The 24,040-nt window shown below is 44.2% G+C and overlaps 1 protein-coding gene and 1 long non-coding RNA gene across 4 annotated transcripts in view; one reads left to right on the forward strand and one right to left on the reverse strand.

Annotated features, from left to right (window-relative positions):
* Positions 1-7,386, forward strand: LOC135563633 (uncharacterized). The gene is made up of 2 exons (XR_010460421.1): positions 1-496; positions 6,280-7,386. It is a non-coding gene; the product is annotated as an uncharacterized LOC135563633 (long non-coding RNA).
* abcb11a (ATP-binding cassette, sub-family B (MDR/TAP), member 11a) overlaps positions 7,385-24,040 on the reverse strand; it is a 21,173-nt gene continuing 4,517 nt past the window's right edge. Inside the window, exons 1-28 of one of the 3 annotated variants that reach the window (XM_029687305.2) lie at positions 23,026-23,084; positions 22,158-22,291; positions 21,992-22,004; positions 21,585-21,633; positions 21,204-21,445; positions 21,005-21,089; positions 20,752-20,885; positions 20,423-20,594; positions 20,106-20,230; positions 19,649-19,823; positions 19,450-19,563; positions 19,264-19,374; positions 19,055-19,180; positions 18,716-18,919; positions 18,431-18,601; positions 18,084-18,285; positions 17,911-17,983; positions 17,667-17,802; positions 17,379-17,543; positions 17,131-17,235; positions 16,686-16,847; positions 16,323-16,526; positions 11,819-12,060; positions 11,462-11,618; positions 11,170-11,367; positions 10,259-10,465; positions 9,915-10,061; positions 7,385-8,307 (exon numbers count right to left, since the gene is read on the reverse strand). In XM_029687305.2, the coding sequence (XP_029543165.2) occupies positions 8,107-8,307; positions 9,915-10,061; positions 10,259-10,465; positions 11,170-11,367; positions 11,462-11,618; positions 11,819-12,060; positions 16,323-16,526; positions 16,686-16,847; positions 17,131-17,235; positions 17,379-17,543; positions 17,667-17,802; positions 17,911-17,983; positions 18,084-18,285; positions 18,431-18,601; positions 18,716-18,919; positions 19,055-19,180; positions 19,264-19,374; positions 19,450-19,563; positions 19,649-19,823; positions 20,106-20,230; positions 20,423-20,594; positions 20,752-20,885; positions 21,005-21,089; positions 21,204-21,445; positions 21,585-21,633; positions 21,992-22,004; positions 22,158-22,291; positions 23,026-23,069 (4,098 nt within the window). In that variant the 5' untranslated portion in view covers positions 23,070-23,084 and the 3' untranslated portion in view covers positions 7,385-8,106. The other 2 variants (XM_029687389.2, XM_029687478.2) reach the window with 2 other exon arrangements.

Below are 24,040 nucleotides of genomic sequence, written 5' to 3' on the forward strand. Positions count from 1 at the left end.
GCCGAGGGAGCAGCTGTTCCTGTTGTTCCAGATAGACCTCATCCACAGCAGTGCGGTGCTGGTGATCCAGCACCTCCAAAGCAACTACAGTTCCTTGACTTAATGACCTCTGTGGATGACCCTCGTCACATATTTTCTCTCGATTTCCCTCTGTGGTTCCAACTTAGCCAGATTGTCTGCACCAAGATGATATTTTGGGCAGTTATTGGAGACTGTTTCCACCTAATTTTTTACACTTGTGCTGCCATAAATAGTAAAGGAGGGAGAGAATGCATGCAAGTTATGTAACAGTATCCTTATAGATGCTTATAAAATCATCATTTATTTTCTGTTTAGGGGACACGTCTTGTTATATAAATGTTAATCTGACTGTCTCTTGTTTATAGGATTCTGTTTGGCCAGTGGCCATACTAGTGGGTGCAGGAAACTGTCTTTTACCGGAATAATTCACTTCCTCAGCTGTAGCAGTTCCACATTACCTGTGAAACAGGAACAGGTCAGTGAAATTTCCAGTCTGTCAATCATTACGATAATAAATTCTAGAGATTGAAGGAAACTCAATCATTACATTTTCAGTTATTAGATAGTTCTAAGTAATGGCTTACAAAATGGCACAACTGTCTGAAATATTGTTGTGTGAACTTGAATTTTATCTTCGTGAATGTCCTGCTTGTATGATAGATAAACAGTGTTTATTTGTATTTATACGATGGGTGGGTCTAAACCTGAATGCTGATTGGTTAAAAGCGTATTCCAGCTGGTGTCTATTCCACAAGTTACCACCGGCGAAATCTATGAATGCCTGTTTACTCTGTTCCATCTGACTCCGCAATCCACTGTCTCATCAGCCCAGCCAAGCAATTTATTATCTTGATCTCCACTATAAAAAGCATCTAGATGTTACGGTAAATGAGTGAAGAGGTGTGGAGTCAGGCGCAGAGAGCAAAAGATGTGGGAAAAACAACACGCTTTAATGTCCCGGAAACATAACATGTACAAAAGTGGAAACACAAATGAACAGAAATATAAACGGACAGCGTGAAACCCAAATGCCAACAAAAATACACTCAAACAACAAAACAGACGAACAAGCCCGCACGAAACAGAAGCGGGCTGAACAGACTATATATAACCCTACCTAACAACCAAACAAGAAACAGGTGCTACCAATTAGACAGAACTAAAGGAACACAGAACAACGGATCGGTGATAGCTAGTAGACCGGCGACGACGACCGCCGAGCGCCACCCGAACAAGAAGGGGAGTCACCTTCGGTAATATTCGTGACACTAGACATTATCTCACATTACTTTTAGACTAACATTTAGTTTTCAACAGCGGAGATTTGTATAAACCTTGCTGTCAGTCTCTCCGACATTTGCAAAACTGTTTTCAATATTCAAATTTGATCTCCAGCTGTCCCATAGTAATGAACGTGAAGGGGTCGGAATGAGACAGACAGGCAGGCAGCGTTTCTCAGCCAGTCGAAATCATGAATTGTTTCAATCATTTTTATGGATATATACAAAGAAATGTCAATTGAAAAAAGGTACAACGAAACACAGTGCAGCTAGTTTGCAGTCTTTACAGCTTAGAAAAATGCAAATGCAGATACTGTTGTTATTCTGGCTGCACTGTTTGACGTGACTGTAAGTTAGCCGTAGTTGGCTAGCTAGCAAGCAAGGGATAAGAAACGTTGCCAGCCAGTATGGAACATTTAGAACAAACGACTGGGTCGTTTCCATTTCCAAAATGTTGGTAACCCGTTGTATAAAAGTGATAATGCCCTCGAAGCCAGTGTTTGGAGGATATTGACTTCGTCTCGGGCCTAACAAACACCCGTGCCAATATTTCCTCCAAACACCAGCTTCTCAGACATTATCACTTAAAGGCAGTCCTCCCAGTCATGCCATGAGCTCTTCGATTGTCTGGTATATAATGATCACATCAGCACTCAACTTTACCAGAGGCCTTTATGGCAGCTCAACTCTGGGATGCCAGAGGTAGGCACATCTATAAGCATGTTATTTTTATATTGCCTTGTGAAAGAACGTACACTGTGTGTATAAAACTCATGCTCTTTCTATGACGTAGACTCACTAGGTGAATCCAGGTGAAAGCCACAATCCCTTATTGAGGTCACTTGTTCAATCCACTTCAATCAGTGTAAATGAAGGGGAGGAGACAAGTTATAGAATGATTTTTAAGCCTAGACAATTGAGACATGGATTGTGTATGTCTCCTGTATATATTGAGATTTAAATGGTTTTTAGAGTGAAGTACATCGAAAAAATCAAGAGAAAACTGCAAGACTCAATTAGAAGACAAAACAAGGAACAAACCAAAAAGACAGGCTTTTGAAGAAGTAACTATTTTTCATAAAATTGTACAGTTATCTTAGCTAGCTGAATTGCTAGCTGAATTGTTTACTTGTTGCTAAGCAGTTGCTAGGGACTCTCCTGGAAGAAGCTAGCTAGCTTACAAAGAATAACAACAAAAAATATCTAGTTAACAGAAGAAAGGAAGACAAAATAAGGACAGAAGAAAAAGGAAAAGAAAAAGGACAACAAAGTGAAACCTCTAAAGAAACAAGAGACCATAATACAAGAAACAGCACTATAGAGAGATAGAACAACAACAACGCAGCCACTGCCAGCTAGCCTACTTCAGCAGTACTGTATCATTTGAATTATTTTAGTCAATAAGATTCCTGCTACGTAAGCTTAACTTTCTGAACATTCGAGACGTGTAGTCCATTTGTCATTCCAATCTCCTTTGCATTAGCGTAGCCTCTTCTGTAGCCTGTCAACTATGTGTCTGTCTATCCCTGTTCTCTCCTCTCTGCACAGACCATACAAACGCTCCACACCGCGTGGCCGCGGCCACTCTAATCTGGTGGTCCCAGCGCGCACGACCCACGTGGAGTTCCAGGTCTCCGGTAGCCTCTGGAACTGCCGATCTGCGGCCAACAAGGCAGAGTTCATCTCAGCCTATGCCTCCCTCCAGTCCTCGACTTCTTGGCACTGACGGAAACATGGATCACCACAGATAACACTGCTACTCCTACTGCTCTCTCTTCGTCCGCCCACGTGTTCTCGCACACCCCGAGAGCTTCTGGTCAGCGGGTGGTGGCACCGGCTCTGATCCTCATCTCTCCCAAGTGGTCATTCTCTCTTTCTCCCCTTACCCATCTGTCTATCGCCTCCTTTGAATTCCATGCTGTCACAGTTACCAGCCCTTTCAGGCTTAACATCCTTATCATTTATCGCCCTCCAGGTTCCCTCGGAGAGATTCATCAATGAGCTTGATGCCTTGATAAGCTCCTTTCCTGAGGATGGCTCACCTCTCACAGTTCTGGGCGACTTTAACCTCCCCACGTCTACCTTTGACTCATTCCTCTCTGCCTCCTTCTTTCCACTCCTCTCCTCTTTTGACCTCACCCTCTCACCTTCCCCCTCTACTCACAAGGCAGGCAATACGCTCGACCTCATCTTTACTAGATGCTGTTCTTCCACTAACCTCACTGCAACTCCCCTCCAAGTCTCCGACCACTACCTTGTATCCTTTTCCCTCTTGCTCTCATCCAACACTTCCCACACTGCCCCTACTCGGATGGTATCCGCGCCATGTCCCAATCTTCGCTCTCTCTCCCCCGCTACTCTCTCCTCTTCCATCCTATCATCTCTTCCTCTGCTCAAACCTTCTCCAACCTATCTCCTGATTCTGCCTCCTCAACCCTCCTCTCCTCCGTTTCTGCATCCCTTGATTCTCTATGTCCCCTATCCTCCAGGCCGGCTCGGTCCTCCCCTCCTGCTCCGTGGCTCGACGACTCATTGCGAGCTCACAGAACAGGGCTCCGGGCAGCCGAGCGGAAATGGAGGAAAACTCGCCTCCCTGCGGACCTGGCATCCTTTCACTCCCTCCTCTCTACATTTTCCTCTTCTGTCTCTGCTGCTAAAGCCACTTTCTACCACTCTAAAGTCCAAGCATCTGCCTCTAACCCTAGGAAGCTCTTTGCCACCTTCTCCTCCCTCCTGAATCCTCCTCCCCTCCCCCTCCTCCCTCTCTGCAGATGACTTCGTCAACCATTTTGAAAAGAAGGTCGACGACATCCGATCCTCGTTTGCTATGTCAAACGACACCGCTGGTTCTGCTCACACTGCCCTACCCTGTGCTCTGACCTCTTTCTCCCCTCTCTCTCCAGATGAAATCTCGCGTCTTGTGACGGCCGGCCGCCCAACAACCTGCCCGCTTGACCCTATTCCCTCCTCTCTTCTCCAGACCATTTCCGGAGACCTTCTCCCTTACCTCACCTCGCTCATCAACTCATCCCTGACCGCTGGCTACGTCCCTTCTGTCTTCAAGAGAGCGAGAGTTGCACCCCTTCTGAAAAAACCTACACTCGATCCCTCCGATGTCAACAACTACAGACCAGTATCCCTTCTTTCTTTTCTCTCCAAAACTCTTGAACGTGCCGTCCTTGGCCAGCTCTCCCGCTATCTCTCTCAGAATGACCTTCTTGATCCAAATCAGTCAGGTTTCAAGACTAGTCATTCAACTGAGACTGCTCTTCTCTGTATCACGGAGGCCCTCCGCACTGCTAAAGCTAACTCTCTCTCCTCTGCTCTCATCCTTCTAGACCTATCGGCTGCCTTCGATACTGTGAACCATCAGATCCTCCTCTCCACCCTCTCCGAGTTGGGCATCTCCCGGCGCGGCCCACGCTTGGATTGCGTCCTACCTGACAGGTCGCTCCTACCAGGTGGCGTGGCGAGAATCTGTCTCCTCACCACGCGCTCTCACCACTGGCGTCCCCAGGGCTCTGTTCTAGGCCCTCTCCTATTCTCGCTATACACCAAGTCACTTGGCTCTGTCATAACCTCACATGGTCTCTCCTATCATTGCTATGCAGACGACACACAATTAATTTTCTCCTTTCCCCCTTCTGATGACCAGGTGGCGAATCGCATCTCTGCATGTCTGGCAGACATATCAGTGTGGATGACGGATCACCACCTCAAGCTGAACCTCGGCAAGACGGAGCTGCTCTTCCTCCCGGGGAAGGACTGCCCGTTCCATGATCTCGCCATCACGGTTGACAACTCCATTGTGTCCTCCTCCCAGAGCGCTAAAACCTTGGCGTGATCCTGGACAACACCCTGTCGTTCTCAACTAACATCAAGGCGGTGGCCCGTTCTTGTAGGTTCATGCTCTACAACATCCGCAGAGTACGACCCTGCCTCACACAGGAAGCAGCGCAGGTCCTAATCCAGGCACTTGTCATCTCCGTCTGGATTACTGCAACTCGCTGTTGGCTGGGCTCCCTGCCTGTGCCATTAAACCCCTACAACTCATCCAGAACGCCGCAGCCCGTCTGGTGTTCAACCTTCCCAAGTTCTCTCACGTCACCCCGCTCCTCCGCTCTCTCCACTGGCTTCCAGTTGAAGCTCGCATCTGCTACAAGACCATGGTGCTTGCCTACGGAGCTGTGAGGGGAACGGCACCTCAGTACCTCCAGGCTCTGATCAGGCCCTACACCCAAACAAGGGCACTGCGTTCATCCACCTCTGGCCTGCTCGCCTCCCTACCACTGAGGAAGTACAGTTCCCGCGCAGCCCAGTCAAAACTGTTCGCTGCTCTGGCCCCCCAATGGTGGAACAAACTCCCTCACGACGCCAGGACAGCGGAGTCAATCACCACCTTCCGGAGACACCTGAAACCCCACCTCTTTCAGGAATACCTAGGATAGGATAAAGTAATCCTTCTCACCCCCTTAAAAGATTTAGATGCACTATTGTAAAGTGGCTGTTCCACTGGATGTCTTAAGGTGAACGCACCAATTTGTAAGTCGCTCTGGATAAGAGCGTCTGCTAAATGACTTAAATGTAAAATGTAAATGTGTGCCATTAAGAGAGTGGAAGGGTATAATGTTTTTTACACTCATTGTATATGGCCATAGAGATCAATTAGGTATACTCAGCCTTGTCTAAGCGTAGTAAGTTGGTGGTCTGTGGATATCCCTATAGTGGTGTGGGGGCTGTGGTTTGGGTGGGGTTATAGCCTGCCTGGTTGGCCCTGTCTGGGGGTATTGTCGGACAGGGCCACAGTGTCCCCTGACCCACCCCTGTCTCAGTCTCCAGTATCTATGCTGCAATAGTCTATGTGCCGGGGGGCTAGGGTCAGTCTGTTATATCTGGTGTAATTATCCTGTCTTATCTGGTGTCCTGTGTGAATTTAAGTATGCTCCCTCTAATTCTCTCTCTCTCCCTCCCCTCCCAGAGGACCTGAGCCCTAGGATCATACCTCAGGACTACCTAGCTTGATGACTCCTGGCTGTCCATAGTCCACCTGGTTGTACTGCTGCTCCAGTTTCAACTGTTCTGCCTGCGGCTAGGGAACCCTGACCTGTTCATCGGACGTACTGTTTTCAACTCTCTCTCTCTCTACCGCACCTGCTGTTTCGACCTCTGAATGCTCAGCTATGAAAAGACAACTCACATTTACTCCCGAGGTACTGACCTGTTGCACCCTCTATCACCCCTGTGATTATTATTTGACCCTGCTGGTCATCTATGAACATTTGATCATCTTGAAAAACAATCTGGCCTTAAATGGCCATAATCACCCCCCGGCACAGCCAGAAGAGGCTCTGAAGCCATCCCTCAGAGCCTGGTTCCTCTCTAGGTTTCTTCCCAGGTTCTTGCCTTTCTAGGGAGTATTTCCTAGCCACCGTGCTTCTGCATCTGGATTTCTTGCTTTTTGGGGTTTTAGGCTGGGTTTCTGTATAAGCACTTTGTAACATCTGCTAATGTGAAAAGTGCTTTATAAATACATTTGATTGACTAATCTCTTGGCAATTGGAGTTTGTGGAGTACATTGTTTGTGAAAGATCCTGGTTCTACTTTAGGCCTACTTATACCAAACAGTATGTACAATGACCTGGTAGTTTGTGAAGGGCGCGTCAGCACTTAGTACACAATTGTGTTCGGCATTTCAAGACGGCAGATTCATGATAAACTACAGCTTCATCCAGAGGTCACATAAGAAATATTTCAGGGAGAATTCAGACTCCAGAGAATTGTACCTTATACATACAATTCATCCTTCATGTATTCTGTTAGATATCCATCAAGTAGATGGTTCAATGTCTTTTTTTTCATCAAGGAAAAGGACAGAAATAAATTAGATGCAACAAAGGGCAACAGAAAAAAACATTGCCTGACGTTATCCGTCGTTTAGGGTTGCAGCACACCCTATCAGCATTACACTATCACTTTCTCAAGGACGACACTAGTTACGTTCCCCAGTGTACGTAGCTTTCCTTTCAAAGAACTGCATTTTTAAACTGATGGATCTGTATGAATGAAATAAAATGAATCATCCGTTCTGAAATGGATTTTTTTATTTGACAAAAGATCAAGCATCAAACACTAAACATTCAGTTTGTCAAAGGTTAATAAGAGAAAATATATTTTTCTGTAAACAAATTAATGCAAATAAATATTTAAATCTGCGACAGATCATATGATTCATACCAATAATTGTAACCTTCTTGAGCAAAAACATACATTGGACTACAAATTACTTCAATGAATTACTTTAAAGGTTCCATCTGTTTTGCAAAAATAAAACCTAATTGATCTCTATGGCCATATACAACGAGAGTAAAAAACATTATGCCCTTCCACCCTCTTAACGGCACACATGCACAATCCATGTCTCAATTGTCTAAAGGCTTAAAAATCCTTCTTTAACCTGACTCCTCCCCTTCATCTACACTGATTGAAGTGGATTTAACAGGTGACATCAATAAAGGATTATAGCTTTCACCTGGATTCACCTGGTCAGTCTACGACATGGAAAGAGCATGTGTTCCTAATGTTTTGTACACTCAGTGTATAATATCATATAAAAAAACTCAAGAGACATTAAGTAAATAAATAGTATATCAAGCAAATATAGCCTTTCCCCCCCCCCCCCATGGACTTTTATGTTTTTTTCCATAGTTACTCTTTCAAAAATGTCACATTTATGCACTTTGGTTAGTGACAAACTCCATTTCCTCATAAAGCATCCCCTCTATAGAAAATGTGCATCTACTCAGGTTTAGCTGATCGGAGCCCCTGTTGTGACTAGTTTGTAGTAGGCAGCCCTCTTAGCCATGAGCTCCTCATGTGTCCCCCTTTCTATGACAGCACCTTGGGACATGACGGCTATGATATCTGCCGTCTGGATGGTAGACAGTCTGTGGGCAATGACAATGCAGGTGCGTCCACGTCTGGCCTCATCCAAAGCCGCCTGCACTGTCTGTAGTTGGAAAACACAATGTTAAAAATAAGTTCAGTTGAGTGTGTTTGTTTTCATCATAAGGACATCCTATATTCTCTCTGATGTAATACAGTACATGGCATGCTAAGAAAATATCTAAGCAAATGCATCATTGTGCTGTGGATAGAGTGATTCATCTGATAGAAAGGATAATCAAGAGGTGATATATATATATATATATATATATATATACTGAACAAAAATAAAATTGCAACATGTAAAGTGTCTCATGAGCTGAAATAAAAGATCCCAGAAATCTTCCATATGCACAGAAAGTGTATTTCTCTCAAATGTTGTGCAAAAATTAGTTGACATCCCTTTTAGTGAGCATTTCTCCTTTGCCAAGATTATCCATCCATCCACCTTACATGTGTGGCAATGTGCAATTTTGTCACACAACACAATGCCACAGACATCTCAAGTTGAGGGAGCGTGCAATTGCTAAACTGATTGCAGGAAGGTCCACCAGAGCTGTTGCCAGATAATTTAGTGTTCATTTCTCCACCAGTGGCCTCCTCCAATGTTGTTTTAGAGAATTTGGCAGTACATCCAACCGGACTCACAACTGCTGACCACGTGTAACCATGCCAGCCCATGACCTCCAAATCCGGCTTCTTCACCTGCGGAATTGTATGAGACCAGCCACCCGGGCAGCTGATGAAACTGTGGGTTTGCACAACCGAAGAATTTCTGCACAAACTGTCAGAAACCCAGAAGCTCGTCTGCTCGCTCGTCTTCCTCACCAGGGTCTTGACCTGACTGCATTTGGCATCGTAACCGACTTCAGTGGGCAAATGCTCACCTTCGATGGCCACTAGAATGCTGGAAAAGTGTGCTCTTCACAGATTAATCTCGGTTTCAACTGTACCGGGCAGATGGCAGACAGTGTGTATGGTGTTGTGGGTGAGCGGTTTGCTGATGTCAACGTTGTGAACATAGTGCCCCAAGGTGGCGGTGGGGTTATGGTATGGGCAGGCATAAACTATGGACAACGAACACAATTGCATTTTATCGATGGAAATTTCAATGCACGAGATCCCATGACAATACCATGACGAGATCCTGAGACCCATTGTCGTGCCATCCATCTGCCGCCATTACCTTATGTTTCAGCATGATAATGCACGGCCCCATGTTGCAAGGATCTGTACACAATTCTGACTCACCAGACATGTCACCCATTTAGCATGTTTGAGATAGTCTGGATCGATGTGTATGACAGCGTGCTCCAGTTCCTACCCATATCCAACAACTTTGCACAGCCATTGAAGATGAGTAGGAAAACATTCCAGAATCAACAGACTGATCAACTCTATGCGAAAGGAGATGTGACATGCTGCATGAGGCAAATGGTTGTCACACCAGATACGGACTGGTTTTCTCATCCACGCCCCCTACCTTTTTTTTAGGTATATGTGACCAACAGATGCATATCTGTATTCCTAGTAATGTGAAATCCATAAATTAGGGCCTAATGAATGTATTTAAATGTATGTTTATGAACTGTAACTCAATAAAACCTTTGCAATTGTGGCATGTTGCGTTTATATTTTTGTTCAGTGTACATTGGTCTGGTCTATGGGTACCTTTTCACTCTCTGTGTCCAACGCAGAGGTGGCCTCATCCAGAAGCAGGATCTTAGGGTTCCTGACTATTGCCCGAGCGATGGCGATGCGTTGTTTTTGCCCTCTGGAGAGCTGGGAGCCCTGGGCGCCAACCGGAGTCTCATATTTCTGCCAGAGTCAAAGATAACACAGGAATGTCTAGTACACTACTTACAATATGAAGAGAACAGTACCAGGAAGAAAATATCATGTTCCACCACAATAACATGTTTCATTGTTTGACATTCTTCACAGTATAAAGGGTAGTGGGATGGTATGACATAGAAGTATTACAAAGATAGTACAATTTCAGTTCCTTTACTCACATCTGGCAGAGTCATCACAAAGTCATGGAGATAAGCCTTCTTTGCAGCATCAACAATCTCCTCCATGCTCATCCTCCTGGTGTTATCACCATACTGTATGTTTTCAGCAATACTGCAGTCAAACAGCACGGGCTCTTGGGAGACGATGCCAATCTGAGCCCTCAGGAAGGGCACGTTGACAGTGTGTGATGGACGGCCATCGATCAACTGAAATGGGAACAAGGAAGTGTTTATTTTAATTACAAAGAATAGTAATAGACTATGGCAGGCAGTGTGGGTATACTTGATAAATTGTACCTGTGATTCCATCTACACTGAGCGTACAAAACATTAAGAACACCTGCTCTTTCCATGACATAGGCTGACCAGGTGAATCCAGGTGAAAGCTATGTCACTTCAATCAGTGTAGATGAAGGGGAGGAGACAGGTTAAAGAAGGATTTTTAAGGCTTTTTAAGGCTTGAGGCAATTGAGACATGGATTGTGTATGTGTGCCATTCAGATGGTGAATGTGCAAGACAAAAAATGTAAGTGCCTTTGAACGGGGTATAGTAGTAGGTGCCAGGCGCACAGGTTTGTGTGAAGAACTGCAACGCTACTGGGTTTTCCACACTCAACAGTTTCCTGTGTGTATCAAGGTGTTCCTAATGTTCGATATACTCAGTGTACATGGCAGATAAGGTAAAGCACAGGAGGTTGGTGGAACCTTAATTGGGGTGGACGGGCTTGTGGTAACGGCTGGAGCGGAATTAGTGGAATGGTATCAAATACATCAAACACATGGTTTCCATTTTATTTATTTTTTTACGCCATTTCATTTGCTCCGCTCAAGCCATTGTTATGAGCCATCCTCCCATCAGCAGCCTCCACTGAGGTCATGGAAATGAAGTTGGGTCTGCTCTGGGGACTCACCACTCTGCCCTCATCTGGATCATAGAACCTCTCCAACAGCTGCACACTAGTGCTCTTCCCGCAGCCGCTACAGCCCACAAAGGCCAGGGTCTGGCCCGGTTTCACAGACACCAGTAGTCCATTTAGCACCTGGATGTCAGGCCGGGTTGGGTATGTGAACTTGCAGTTGATGAATTCTAACTCCCCTTTGAAATCATCCTGGAAAGAGGGCATTATTACACACCAACATGTTTGATCATTTTCCACTTGTACTAAAAATGTCTGATTGAATAAACAATCATGTTTTTCTCACCCATTTCTCCCCGTCTATCTGACTCATGTTGATTTTGGGGACTCGGTCCAACAGTTTAAAGAACTGGGCAGCTGCAATCTTGGCTTTGGCATAATCTGGGGTGAATGAGGAAGCTTTTCCCAGTGCCGTCCCACTGATCACAATGGCAGAGATCACTCTGGGGATATGCACAACACATTGGCATTTGCTTGACAACACAGTAGGCTTTTAGGACAGTTTACAGCTTAAATGGGTATGGTTTTGAAAATGTACAGTAAACATGATGATGACCTACATGCAGTATTGTCATTCGCAGGTTTTCTGTACGTCACTGGAAATACTACACGCACAACATTCAGAAAAAACAAACAAATGTACCTGAAGACCACCAGGTAGTGTAATCCTTCAGAGCTGACCAGATAGCCTCCATATCTAAAGGAGGCGGCGTACGCCATAAAGATAACACACTGGGCAAAGGCAAAACAGATGCCGTAGATGTTTGCCTTCTTCTTGGCAGACTTATACGGAGCCTCCAGCTGCTGTTCATAGGCCTCCACAAATGTGCTCTCCTTGCACAGCCCTGCGATGGTCCTGATGTTGGCTAGAGCCTCGCTGGACACCTGTGCGAGAGAAGGCAGATTGTCAAGTCTCTAAATCACTATACAGTGAATAGCACTCTCTGGACCAGCGGCCTCGGACGAGGTCCGTTCATTTGACAGAAATGTTCTAACAACCCATTTAGGGACCATTATTGAATTATCTTTAAATCAAACCAAATGCTTACTTACAAGCCCTTAACCAACAATGCAGTTTTAAGAAAAATAAGTGTTAAGTAAAATACAGACAAGTAAAACATTTTTTCAAAAGTAACAAATAGTTAAAGAGCAGCAGTAAAATAACAATATTGAGGCTATATACAAGGGGTACCAGTACAGAGTCAGTGTCCGGGGGCACAGGTTAGTCGAGGTAATTCAGGCAATATGTACATGTAGATAGAGTTAAAGTGACTATGCATAGATAATAAACAGAGAGTAGCAGCAGCGTAAAAGGGGGGGGGGATGCATATATTCTGGGTAGCCATTTGACTAGCAGCTCAGGAGTCTTATGGCTTGGGGGTAGAAGCTGTTAAGAATCTTTTTGGACCTAGACTTAGCGCGGTACTGACGGTACTGCTTGCCGTGCGGTAGCAGAGAGAACAGTCTATGACTGCCAATTTTTAGTGCCTTCCTGTGACACCACCTGGTATAGAGGTTCTGGATGGCAGGTAGCTTGGCCCCAGTCAGAATGCTCTTGATGGTGCAGCTGTAGAACCTTTTGAGGATCTGAGGACCCATGCTAAATTTTTTCAGTTTCCTGAGGGGGAATAGGCTTTGTCATGCATTCTTCACGACTGTGTTGGTGTGTTTGGACCATGATCATTTGTTGGTGATGTGGACACCAAGGAACTTGATGCGCTCAACCTGCTCCACTACTGCCCCATCGATGAGAATGGGGGCATGCTCGGTCCTCCTTTTCCTGTAGTCCACAATAATCTCCTTTCTCTTGATCATGTTGAGGGAGAGGTTGTTGTCCTGGCACCACATGGCCAGCTCTCTGACCTCCTCCCTATAGGCTGTCTCATCATTGTCGGTGATCAGGCCTACCACTGTTGTGTCATCTGCAAACTTAATGATGGTATTGGAATCGTGCCTAGCCATGCAGTCATGAGTGGACAGGGAGTACAGGAGGGGACTGAGCACACACCCCTGAAGGGCCCCCGTTTTGAGGATCAGCACGGCGGATGTGTTGTTACCTACCCTTACCACCTGGGAGTGGCCCATCAGAAATCCAGGAATCAGTTGCAGAGGGAGGTGTTTAGTCCCAGGGTCCTTAGCTTAGTGATGAGCTCTGAGGGCACTATGGTGTTGAACGATGAGCTGTCAATGAATTGAATTCTCACGTAGATGTTCCTTTTGTCCAGGTGGAAAAGGGAAGTGTGGAGTGCAATAGAGATATGCAAATTGGAGTGGGTCTAGGGTTTCTGGGATAATGGTGTTGAAAAGCACTTCATGGATACAGACGTGAGTGTTACGAGTCGCTAGTCATTTAGGAAGGTTACCTTGGTGTTCTTGGACACAGGGACTATGGTGGTCTGCTTGAAACATGTTGGTATTACAGACTCAGTCAGGGACAGATTGAAAATGTCATTGAAGACACTTGCCAGTAGACATCCTGGTAATCCATCTGGCCCTGCGGCCTTGTGTATATTGACCTGTTTAAAGGTCTTTCTCACATTGGCTACGGAGAGCGTGATCACACAGTTGTCCGGAACAGATGATGCTCTCATGCATGTTTCAGTGTTACTTGCCTTGAAGAGAGCATATAATTAATTGATCTTGTCTGGTAGGCTTGTGTCACTGCGTAGCTCGTGGTTGTGCTTCTCTTTGTAGTCTGTAATAGTTTTCATGCCCTGCCACATCCGACAAGCGTTGAGCCGGTGTAGTATAATTCAATCTTAGTCCTGTACTGACGCTTTGCCGGTTTGATGGTTCGTCACAGGGCATAGCGGGATCTCTTATAAGCTTCCCGAGGGGCTCAGTGGTCTAAGGCACTTTATCTCAGTGCTTGAGGCGGCACTACAGACACCCTAGTTCAAATCCAGGCTGTATCACAACCGGCCATGATTGGGAGTCCCATAGGGCAGCACACAATTGGCCCAGTGTCGTCCCGGTTTGGCTGGTGTAGACTGTCATTGTAAACAAGACTTTATTTTTAACTGACTTGCCTGGTTAAATAAAGATTAAATATATATATTTTTTCAGTCCCACTCTTTGAAAGCGGCAGCTCTACCCTTTAGCTCAGTGCATATGTTGCCTGTAATCCATGGCTTCTGGTTTGGGTATGTACATACTGTCACGCACTGATCTGTTTCACCTCTCCTTGTGGTTGTCTCCACCCCCTCCAGGTGTCGCTTATTTTCCCCAGTGTATTTATCCCTGTGTTTCCTGTCTCTCTGTGCCAGTTTGTCTTGTATTTTTGTCAAGTCAACCAGAGTGGTTTTCACCATACTCCTTTTGCTATTCTCTTTTTGGGTCTGCCTACCCATGTCAGAGACGCAAACTCGGTCTCAACCTTTAAGTCTTTACTGAAGACTCATCTCTTCAGTGGGTCATATGATTGAGTGTAGTCTGGCCCAGGAGTGGGAAGGTGAACGGAAAGGCTCTGGAGCAACGAACCGCCCTTGCTGTCTCTGCCTGGCCGGTTCCCCTCTTTCCACTGGATTTCTCTGCCTCTTACCCTATTACAGGGGCTGAGTCACTGGCTTACTGAGGCTCTCTCATGCCGTCCCTGGAAGGGGTGCGTCACCTGAGTGGGTTGATTCACTGATGTGGTCATCCTGTCTGGGTTGGCGCCCCCCCCTTGGGTTGTGCCATGGCAGAGATCTTTGTGGGCTATACTCAGCCTTGTCTCAGGACGGTAAGTTGGTGGTTGAAGATATCCCTCTAGTGGTGTGGGGGCTGTGCTTTGGCAAAGTGGGTGGGGTTATATCCTTCCTGTTTGGCCCTGTCTGGGGGTGTCCTCGGATGGGGCCACAGTGTCTCCTGACCCCTCCTGTCTCAGCCTCCAGTATTTATGCTGCAGTAGTTTGTGTCGGGGGACTAGGGTCAGTTTGTTATATCTGGAGTACTTCTCCTGCCCTATTCGGTGTCCTGTGTGAATCTAAGTGCGCGTTCTCTAATTCTCTCCTTCTCTCTCCCGGAGGACCTGAGCCCTAGGACCATGCCCCAGGACTACCTGACATGATGACTCCTTGCTGTCCCCAGTCCACCTGACCGTGCTGCTGCTCCAGTTTCAACTGTTCTGCCTTATTATTATTCGACCATGCTGGTCATTTATGAACATTTGAACATCTTGGCCATGTTCTGTTATAATCTCCACCCGGCACAGCCAGAAGAGGACTGGCCACCCCACATAGCCTGGTTCCTCTCTAGGTTTCTTCCTAGGTTTTGGCCTTTCTAGGGAGTTTTTCCTAGCCACCGTGCTTCTACACCTGCATTGCTTGCTGTTTGGGGTTTTAGGCTGGGTTTCTGTACAGCACTTTGAGATACCAGCTGATGTACGAAGGGCTATATAAATACATTTGATTTGATTTTGATTTGATAGTCTTCCCGGTTTTGACCCCTGCCTGACTCTGGACTACTTTCCTGTCTGCCTGATCATCCTGCCTGCCCTCTGACCTTGATTCTGCCAGCCCTTTGGTACCTTTGAACTCTGAACTGGTTTTGACCCTTTTTCCTGTCCACGACATTCTCTTGCCTTACCCTATTGGATTATTAAATATTGTAAGACTCCAACCATCTGCCTCCTGTGTCTGCATCTGGGTCTCGCCTTGTGTCATGATACATAGAGTCACTGTGGGGACGGCGTCATTGATGCACTTATTGATGAAGCCAGTGACTGATGTGATGTACTCCTCCTCAATGCCATCGGAAAAATCCCAGAACATATTCCAGTCCTGTAGCTTAGCATTTGCTTCAGCTGACCACTTTTTTATTGACCGAGTCACTGGTGCTTCCTGCTTTAGTTTTTGCTTGTAAACAGAAATATAATTATGGTCAGATTTGACAAATGGAGGGCGAGGGAAAGCTTTGTACGCGTCTCTGTGTGTGGAGTAAAGGTGGTCTAGAGTGTTTTTCCCCTCTGAGTGCACATTTAACATACTGGTGGAAATGAGGTAAAATGGATTTTAGTTTCCCTGCATTAAAATCTCCGGCCACTAGGAGTGCCGACTCTCCACTAGGAGCGTTTTCCTGTTTGCTTATGGCTGTATACAGCTCATTGAGTGCGGTTTTAGTGCCAGCATCGGTTTGTGGTGTTACCGATAATGGAGTGTTTAACTCACCTGTCCTGCTGCTTCCATTGCCTTCTTATCCTCGTTTGCAAAACCTGTCAGCATTTTGGCTTGGAAGACCCCTGACAAGCCAATAAGTGGTAAAAAGCAAACCACTACCAAGCTTAACTTCCAGCTAAAGGAGAACGCAATGATGAAAGACGCTCCGATGTTGGTCAAGGAGTTCACAATCATCCCAATCTGCGATCCAGTTGCCTGCAGTGAAAATACTATTAATTCTCCAAGCTCATTTCATAAACAGAAATATATACAGTGTGGCACAAGGAAATATTTCAAAACTACCCCTTTGGATCATCTCATAATTTGTTAGAAATGGTTCTAATGGGTACCACGGTATGTGTCCCTGACACTCACCCCCTGGACCATGGAGGCGTCGGTGGCCAGCCTGGTGGTGAGAGCTCCAGGGCTGTTCCTGGGGTCATCAAACCAGCCTACCTCCTGTTTCAACATGGCCTGGAAGCCCACCTTCCTTAGCCTGCGGGTCAGGAGCTCCCCAGACTTCCCAAATGCATAGCCCTTAAACAGAACAACAGTGTTCACACACATTACTAGGGCCAATCGTCTGAATCACAGGAGGCTGCTGAGGGGAGAATGGCTCATAAGAATGGCCGGAACGGAGCAAATGGAAAGGCATCAAACATCTGAAAACCATGTATTTGGCACCATTCCACTCATACCGCTCCGGGTCATTACCACAAGCCCGTTCTCCCCAATTAAGGTGCCACCAACCCCCTGTGGTCTGAATGTTAGCATCTTGCGATGGAATGTAACAGCTTGATGTGCAGTACAATATAGCCACCTGTAAGAACTGAGAGAAGAAACTTGTCACCGCCACAGCGCAGAACAGGATACATATTCCATTGATCTGCGCTCTCTGTTCATCCAAGTCACGTATAGAGAACGTCTGCAAATCAAAACAGCGATATGGATAGAATGAAATACATGTAATGGAACAGCAACACCTATAAGTAATCACTACCAGCCCAGTTAATAAGAAACTACATTATAAACATAGGCTTGATATGTACATAATCCATAGCCTCTCACCCCAAGGATCTGGCTGAATAAAATAGCATAGATTGGATTGACGGAGCCGTTGATGGCAGCTCCTATAGATCCCAATAGCATGTAGGGCCACTCTGACTTGTTGTACTTCAGGATTCGAGCCACTGGTGCTGGCTCCACACGTTCCTCTGCTTCCTCCTTGGAATGCTGTGGGAATATACTGTATGAGGGACACTCATTTCTCGCAGAAATTAGAAGCAGGGGAAATTGAATGCAGTGCATTAATACAAAACTGATAATACAAGGCTGCTTATAGAATGACCTCAATACCTTTGACCTTTGAGGTTCCATCTCGTTTTCCATTATGGCAAGGAATTTGTCTGATTTAATTCGGATACTGCCAGTTATGGCATCAGGGATGAGTTCGTTTGACAGCTGGGTGTGAGATCGCAGGCGAAGAGATTGCCTTTAGGAGAAAGAGTGAATTACAAAGGCTTTACAAATGAGCTTTGCTGAATCATTGTTAATCATAAGCAGTGTCACAAGCCTGTTCTGACACGTCCTTTAGTTTTACCTCAACCCAGATTCGTAGCTTCCTCGACTGAAACTCTGAAGGATTTCTTCCTCAATGGTTTCATTGTCCGGACCTAAAATTGAAAATGAACATGATATTTTTATCCATACAGATAGAGTCTATCAAACGTGAACAATGAATCATTAGGGAATTGCTCTTTATGTCAGACCTACCTGTGTTTGTTTTGACACTGGGCATGTCATTTCCTTGGTTCTGAAGGGTAACGAGAGTAAAGTAGACCCCCTTCTTTTCTAGAAGATCATTGTGTGTACCGCTTTCCACTGCCCTTCCGTGCTCAAAGCCAATAATGACATCAGCATTGCGGATAGTGGAGAGGCGGTGGGCGATGGTAATGGTTGTCCTGCCCATCCGAGCCTTCAATCACAAGACATGATCCGTTTTGTAGTTGAAGTAAACATTACAACATGGGAAGACCATGATTTAAAATTGGAACAAATATTCAAAGCACTGACTTTGTGGTGATATCATGATTGATCCATTTCGTCTAGGAGTCACCCACCTTGTCAAGCGCCTCTTGTACAATGGCCTCACTCTCGTTGTCCAGAGCCGAGGTAGCCATGTCCAGCAGCAGGATCCTGGGGTTGCGGATCAGAGCTCGGGCAATAGCGATCCTCTGCTTCTGTCCTCCACTCATCTGACCACCACCCTCACCCACCAGCGTGTCAAACCTCTGTATAACCACAGACAAACATTTTCTCATTTTGAAGTTTCAATGTGTTTCTTGTATGAGACAGTATCAGAGTGATGCACCATATTTATTTGCTAAAGGTGTTGCCTGTGGTACCTGCGGGAGGTCCATGATAAAGTTATAGGCGTTAGCCTCCTTGGTGGCCTGGATGATGTCGTCCATGGTGACCCCGGGTCGCCCGTAGCAGATGTTGTCAGCGATAGTCGTGGCGAACAGCACCGGCTCCTGCTCTACTATACCAATCAGAGAGCGAAGCCACTGGATGTTCAGGCTGCGGATGTCATGGCCATCCAAAGTCAACTATAAATGAGAAGCATTATGTGCATCAAACACAATAGCATCTTGTCCTGGGCTTTAGTCATGTGTCTTGTGTCCCAACCATATTGCTGTAATAATGTGATAGGAAACATAGGTGCATCTTCTGAGCCTTATTACCATTCCTTCCTTGGGGTTGTAGAATCGCTGAAAGAGTTGAACTGTGGTGCTCTTCCCTGATCCGCTTGGCCCAACAAAAGCTGTGGTTTCTCCTGCTCTGATCAGCATGCTCAAAGAATCTAAAATCTAAGTGAACAGATGGTGGTTGTACATTGAGATATCTTTTGGGGATGATTTGAAGTTAAAGAAAGTGAGCGAAGAGTGTTTACCTTCACATCTGGCCTAGAGGGGTAGTTAAATGTGACGTTGTGGAATTCAATGTCACCCGTGACCTTGTCTAGTTTGTGGCCCTTCTCTGAGAAACAATCAATTTCTGGCTCCTGAAAGGGAACAGATTTTTAAAACTGAAATGTAATTGTTCTTAGTTCATATATTTCCAAAAATTCTGGCCTTACTCGGTCAATGGTATCGAAGATGGTCTTGGCTGCAGCTCGACCTGAGGCGAAGGCTTCCAGGCATGGTGAGGCCTGACCCAGGTTCATAGCTGCCATGAGAACTCCAAAGAATACCTGGAGGCAAAAATACAAAGACATCCGTACATTTTCACCACGTATTGGATACATATTTATTGGTTGATCATGTGAGTTGCCATACCTGGATGAGAGTACCAGGGGATAGCTCTTTGGTTTCGATGACCAGTTTTGAGCCATACCAGAATGCCAAAGCATAGCAGAGGAAGATGATACACCACAGGTATCCTTGAAACACTCCAATGATCGTCCCCTTTTTCACACCCCAGTTCTGAGCCTCAATAAGGTTTTTGTCATACCTGTTCAAATGTGAAATGCATATTTATAACACAAGTCAGCAGGGAAGGGAATGTTAATTTGACCAGTGTCTCACAGCAAGAAAATGATGCTGCGGCAACAGGAAATGTGAATTATTGTGTGCATTATAATTAATGGACATTTTTGTAAGGGTTGTTTTAAAGTGGAAATTACTTTTTGAAACCTTCAATACACTACAAGTTTGCATTTCCTGCTACGCAGCATATTTTCTGCAACAGGGTGATTAAATTAAGATCCCACATCTGTACAGTATTTCAAGTTACCTTTCAACCTCCTTGTCCTCCCCTCCAAAGGCTGCCACTGTTCTGATGGATGACAGTACCTCATCAGCTACTGACCCTGCCTTGGCATAAGCCTGGAGCTCCCGACCTGTCAGTCTGGCAACAGCCTGAGGAGTGAATGAGTGGAGATGACAGACTGGTTTGTCTGGTTTATCTATAGTACCTTTCACACATCACAACATCACAGAGAATACAGAGGTGGTGTGAGACCTCGCTAACAGACTCAGAAGCTGTTACAACAGAATGAGTGATCACCATCAAATAAAGTGATTTAATACATTGACTTCAACCCATCTCACCATGGCCATTAGTCCAGCAGCAAGTCCTATTAGTGGGCTTACTGCGATGACCACCAGGGTCAACTTCCATCCTCCGATGAACCCCACCATGAAGCCGAAGATGAAAGTGGAGATCCTCTCAATGAAGATAGACACCTGGTCAGCTATCGCATTGTTGATCTTGTTGATGTCGCTGAGGTGAGAGAACAAGTTCAATCACACAATTGTTGTGGTCCAGTTAGAATGTGTCAAACCCAAAATGTAAGGGTTATTTATAGAAACATCTTCCAAACATGCCCTTAATCATTCACACATCTCTGTAGAAAACAATCCATGGGTTTCGGTCTTACTCTGATATCCTGGTGTTTAATTCTCCAACTGAATTGCAGTCAAACCAGCCTATCTCCATTCGCATCACCTTCCTAAAGTAAGTCTTCCTGATTCTCTGGATCTGTCTGGCAGCAGCAGACACCCAGAGGGCAATCTACACAGAGCAGGATTGAATGCATGTTTAGAAATACCGGTTATAGATTAAGAAGGTTAAGAAGGATGCAAGACTCAATGGAGAGAAAGCACTTTGAGCAGGAAGTTTAACCCACTTACTTGGAAATAACTAACAATCAAGACTCCTAATCCAATACCAACATAGTAATATGCAAACATGGTCATCTGTGCTTCAATATCCACCCTGTAAAAAAAATGGATGCTTAGCTATAGCATGGACAGTAATGTGAATAGATCGACATAGAAAACCTTGACGCATGAGTCAAATATAGTCCACAATAGAAAAGTGTCAACTCACCCACAGAAGACCGTTGTGTTCTCTGCTATTTCAAATATGGAGCCATTGATCCAGGTGATGGTGTTGTTAATGCAGGTTTTGTTGGGGTCTGCCAGTTCTTGGACCTCTAGCTCGTATGCCACGAAGGTGTTCGTCATCATGCCATACACCAAGAGCATGAGAGGGGAGGCTGCCCCGTGGACTAGTGCACATAAGCCCCCCACTACCATCATCAGTGTGTCCTTCCATGTTGCAAATCGAAACTGGATCAAATAGATAGGTTACATCCTTTTTTTTCTTCCAATAAAAGGAAATATAATATTGTGCAATCATAGCAAAAACAGTCATTATTAATCACAATTCATAACAATTCATAATATCTTAAGGATAAAAAATAAATACCAGTTGAAAGAATCCAACATCCAAGAGCTTTTCTTTTTTCTTTCCATCTCTGCAATCCAAATAATCAAATGAGAAAAGCTGTTGCATGGTAATGATCAAAGTTGATCTGATACTTTCATGACGATAGAAGTGTATAGCGGTATGATAGATATTATGCGAAGAAGAACCCAGTTACAATTGGAAGAGTTTTGTGAAAAGTACCCGTATAGGAAAAAAGTGTTGAAGAGAATAAACAAGATGTGGTCAAATTTAATTGGTGAGATTCATTCAACTGTGAATGAGGGCAATAATGCAAGGAATGGAATGTCGTTTACTTGAGTAGGAATCAAATGTCGTTATTTGGAAAGTAAATAAGAAGAAAAAATAAGCTACTGTTATTTCAATTCCAATCAAAAACAGAAACTTACCCTTTTTCATTCTCTGTTCAAAAAGAAAAGTCAAAGTTCAATTGAAACTTGAAGAAGAGATCTACAAAATGATGTCATTTCTTACTGGGGCATAATCATGTTAATCATGTTAATCATGTTAACATTATGGTATTTGTGGTATAACAGGAATAAATGGGACACTTACCTTCTTCTTCTCTGTCTGGTTTTGTACGGCAATATTCTCTGTCTGTGTCCTCCTGTAGAGAAGTGACCTTTTTCAAGTAAATAGGATCCTTCATTTTTGTAGCTTTAACTCTGACAGGCACGTCCTCGCTGGGTCTAATGGGAGAGAAGGGTCATTTTAGCTCACAGTCTTCTTCACGAACATCCGCAAAAATACATTCACAGTCTGGAGTGAACTGTCTGTACTGCCATCCAAATGTAACTTCTATGGTAACACATTTTGTGGGCTAAAATTTCTAACAAAAAAATCTTATCTCTGTAATTCAATGTTGTGTTGTCTATTTGTCATGACTATAGACGGTACAATACTGGGAATCAGGACTTTTGGACTATGAAGGACTTGACAAGTAGTCGTATCCTTGACAACACCATTAGAGCCGTATAATAAGTCATCTGTTACATAATATGGACAAAACATTTGATCATTGAAAGTCATATTATTGAATAGAAAAACCATAGAATGAATGGGATCTGTAAGAAAAAACATTGTTTAAAAGGAGCTACCCTGACGAATTCTGAAATGTTTAAAATATATATATATAAATATGTAAATTACAGTACATGGATGTAAAAACTAACACACACAGAAAATATCAGTTTAGAGAGTTACTAACAAGTTCAACACATGCATGACTAATTTCTTATCAGAATAAAGAGCATTATTACCATAATACACAAGAAAATGCAAACAAAATAATATGTAGAACATAGATATAGAAATATCCAACATATCTACCATGAAGATCCACTTCAGCTACGCAGAATAATCATTTCTCATATATGCTTTCCTCCCTATCTTACTATAGAATGAAGAGCAAACTATAGCATACCTGTTTTGTCTTCCTGTCAAGGACTCCTCTGATATCCTAGCCATTTGGTCACTATCAACAATAAAGAATCCCTCCTACCAGAGGAAATTCCTATCTTATTCTCAGTCTACGCCTTTCTCACTATCTCCCCTTCCATTAGACTGATAAGAGTTCAATCAGCATTATGTCTCTAACTAATGATCTTTTGTGAGGCAAAGGTACATTCATCCAATCAATGAGTCAATATAAGTTAATGCGTTTAACCATGCATTGATTAATATGCGCATTACTCCACACCTGTCTGACAATTTGTTCTCTTAGAAAGATTCAGGTGTGCAGTATGTGCTGTATTTTTATAAATACATTTAAATACACTTGAATACTGAAGTACATGGCTTGCATCAAATTCACCAAATATCTGAATTACATGTTTAAATATGCCTCTTGAATAATATGGAAGGAATGTTCAATGAGATGGAAAAGATGAATGCAGTAAACGTAAATTATATCAAGATTATTTCTATGTAAGTCAACAGTTGGATTGTTGAAAGAACTTATGTTCCAGTGATAGGTGTGGATCACCTGGATGTCAACAGCAGAACGTCGTAAAAGTATTGTACTGACTGACCTAAGGTCGTTAGTCTGTACAGCTAATTCCCCCAGAGCCACCATGATAACATTCATTAATAACAGAATCACACCATAGAATCACACCATGGGTAGTAAAATGAGTGTAATGACCTATTGGCCATTGGTCTCTAGAGCTGATTCCCACAGAGAATATATAGTGCAACATCCATCAATCAGAGATACAGTGGGGAGAACAAGTATTTGATACATTGCCGATTTTGCAGGTTTTCCCACTTACAAAGCATGTAGAGGTCTGTAATTTTTTATCATAGGTACACTTCAACTGTGAGAGACAGAATCTAAAACAAAAATCCAGAAAATCACATTGTATGATTTTTAAGTAATTTATTTGCATTTTATTGCATGACATAAGTATTTGATACATCAGAAAAGCATAACTTAATAT

This window comes from Oncorhynchus nerka, linkage group LG1 (assembly GCF_034236695.1).
Source record: "Oncorhynchus nerka isolate Pitt River linkage group LG1, Oner_Uvic_2.0, whole genome shotgun sequence".
In the NCBI taxonomy this organism is placed as follows: domain Eukaryota; kingdom Metazoa; phylum Chordata; class Actinopteri; order Salmoniformes; family Salmonidae; genus Oncorhynchus; species Oncorhynchus nerka.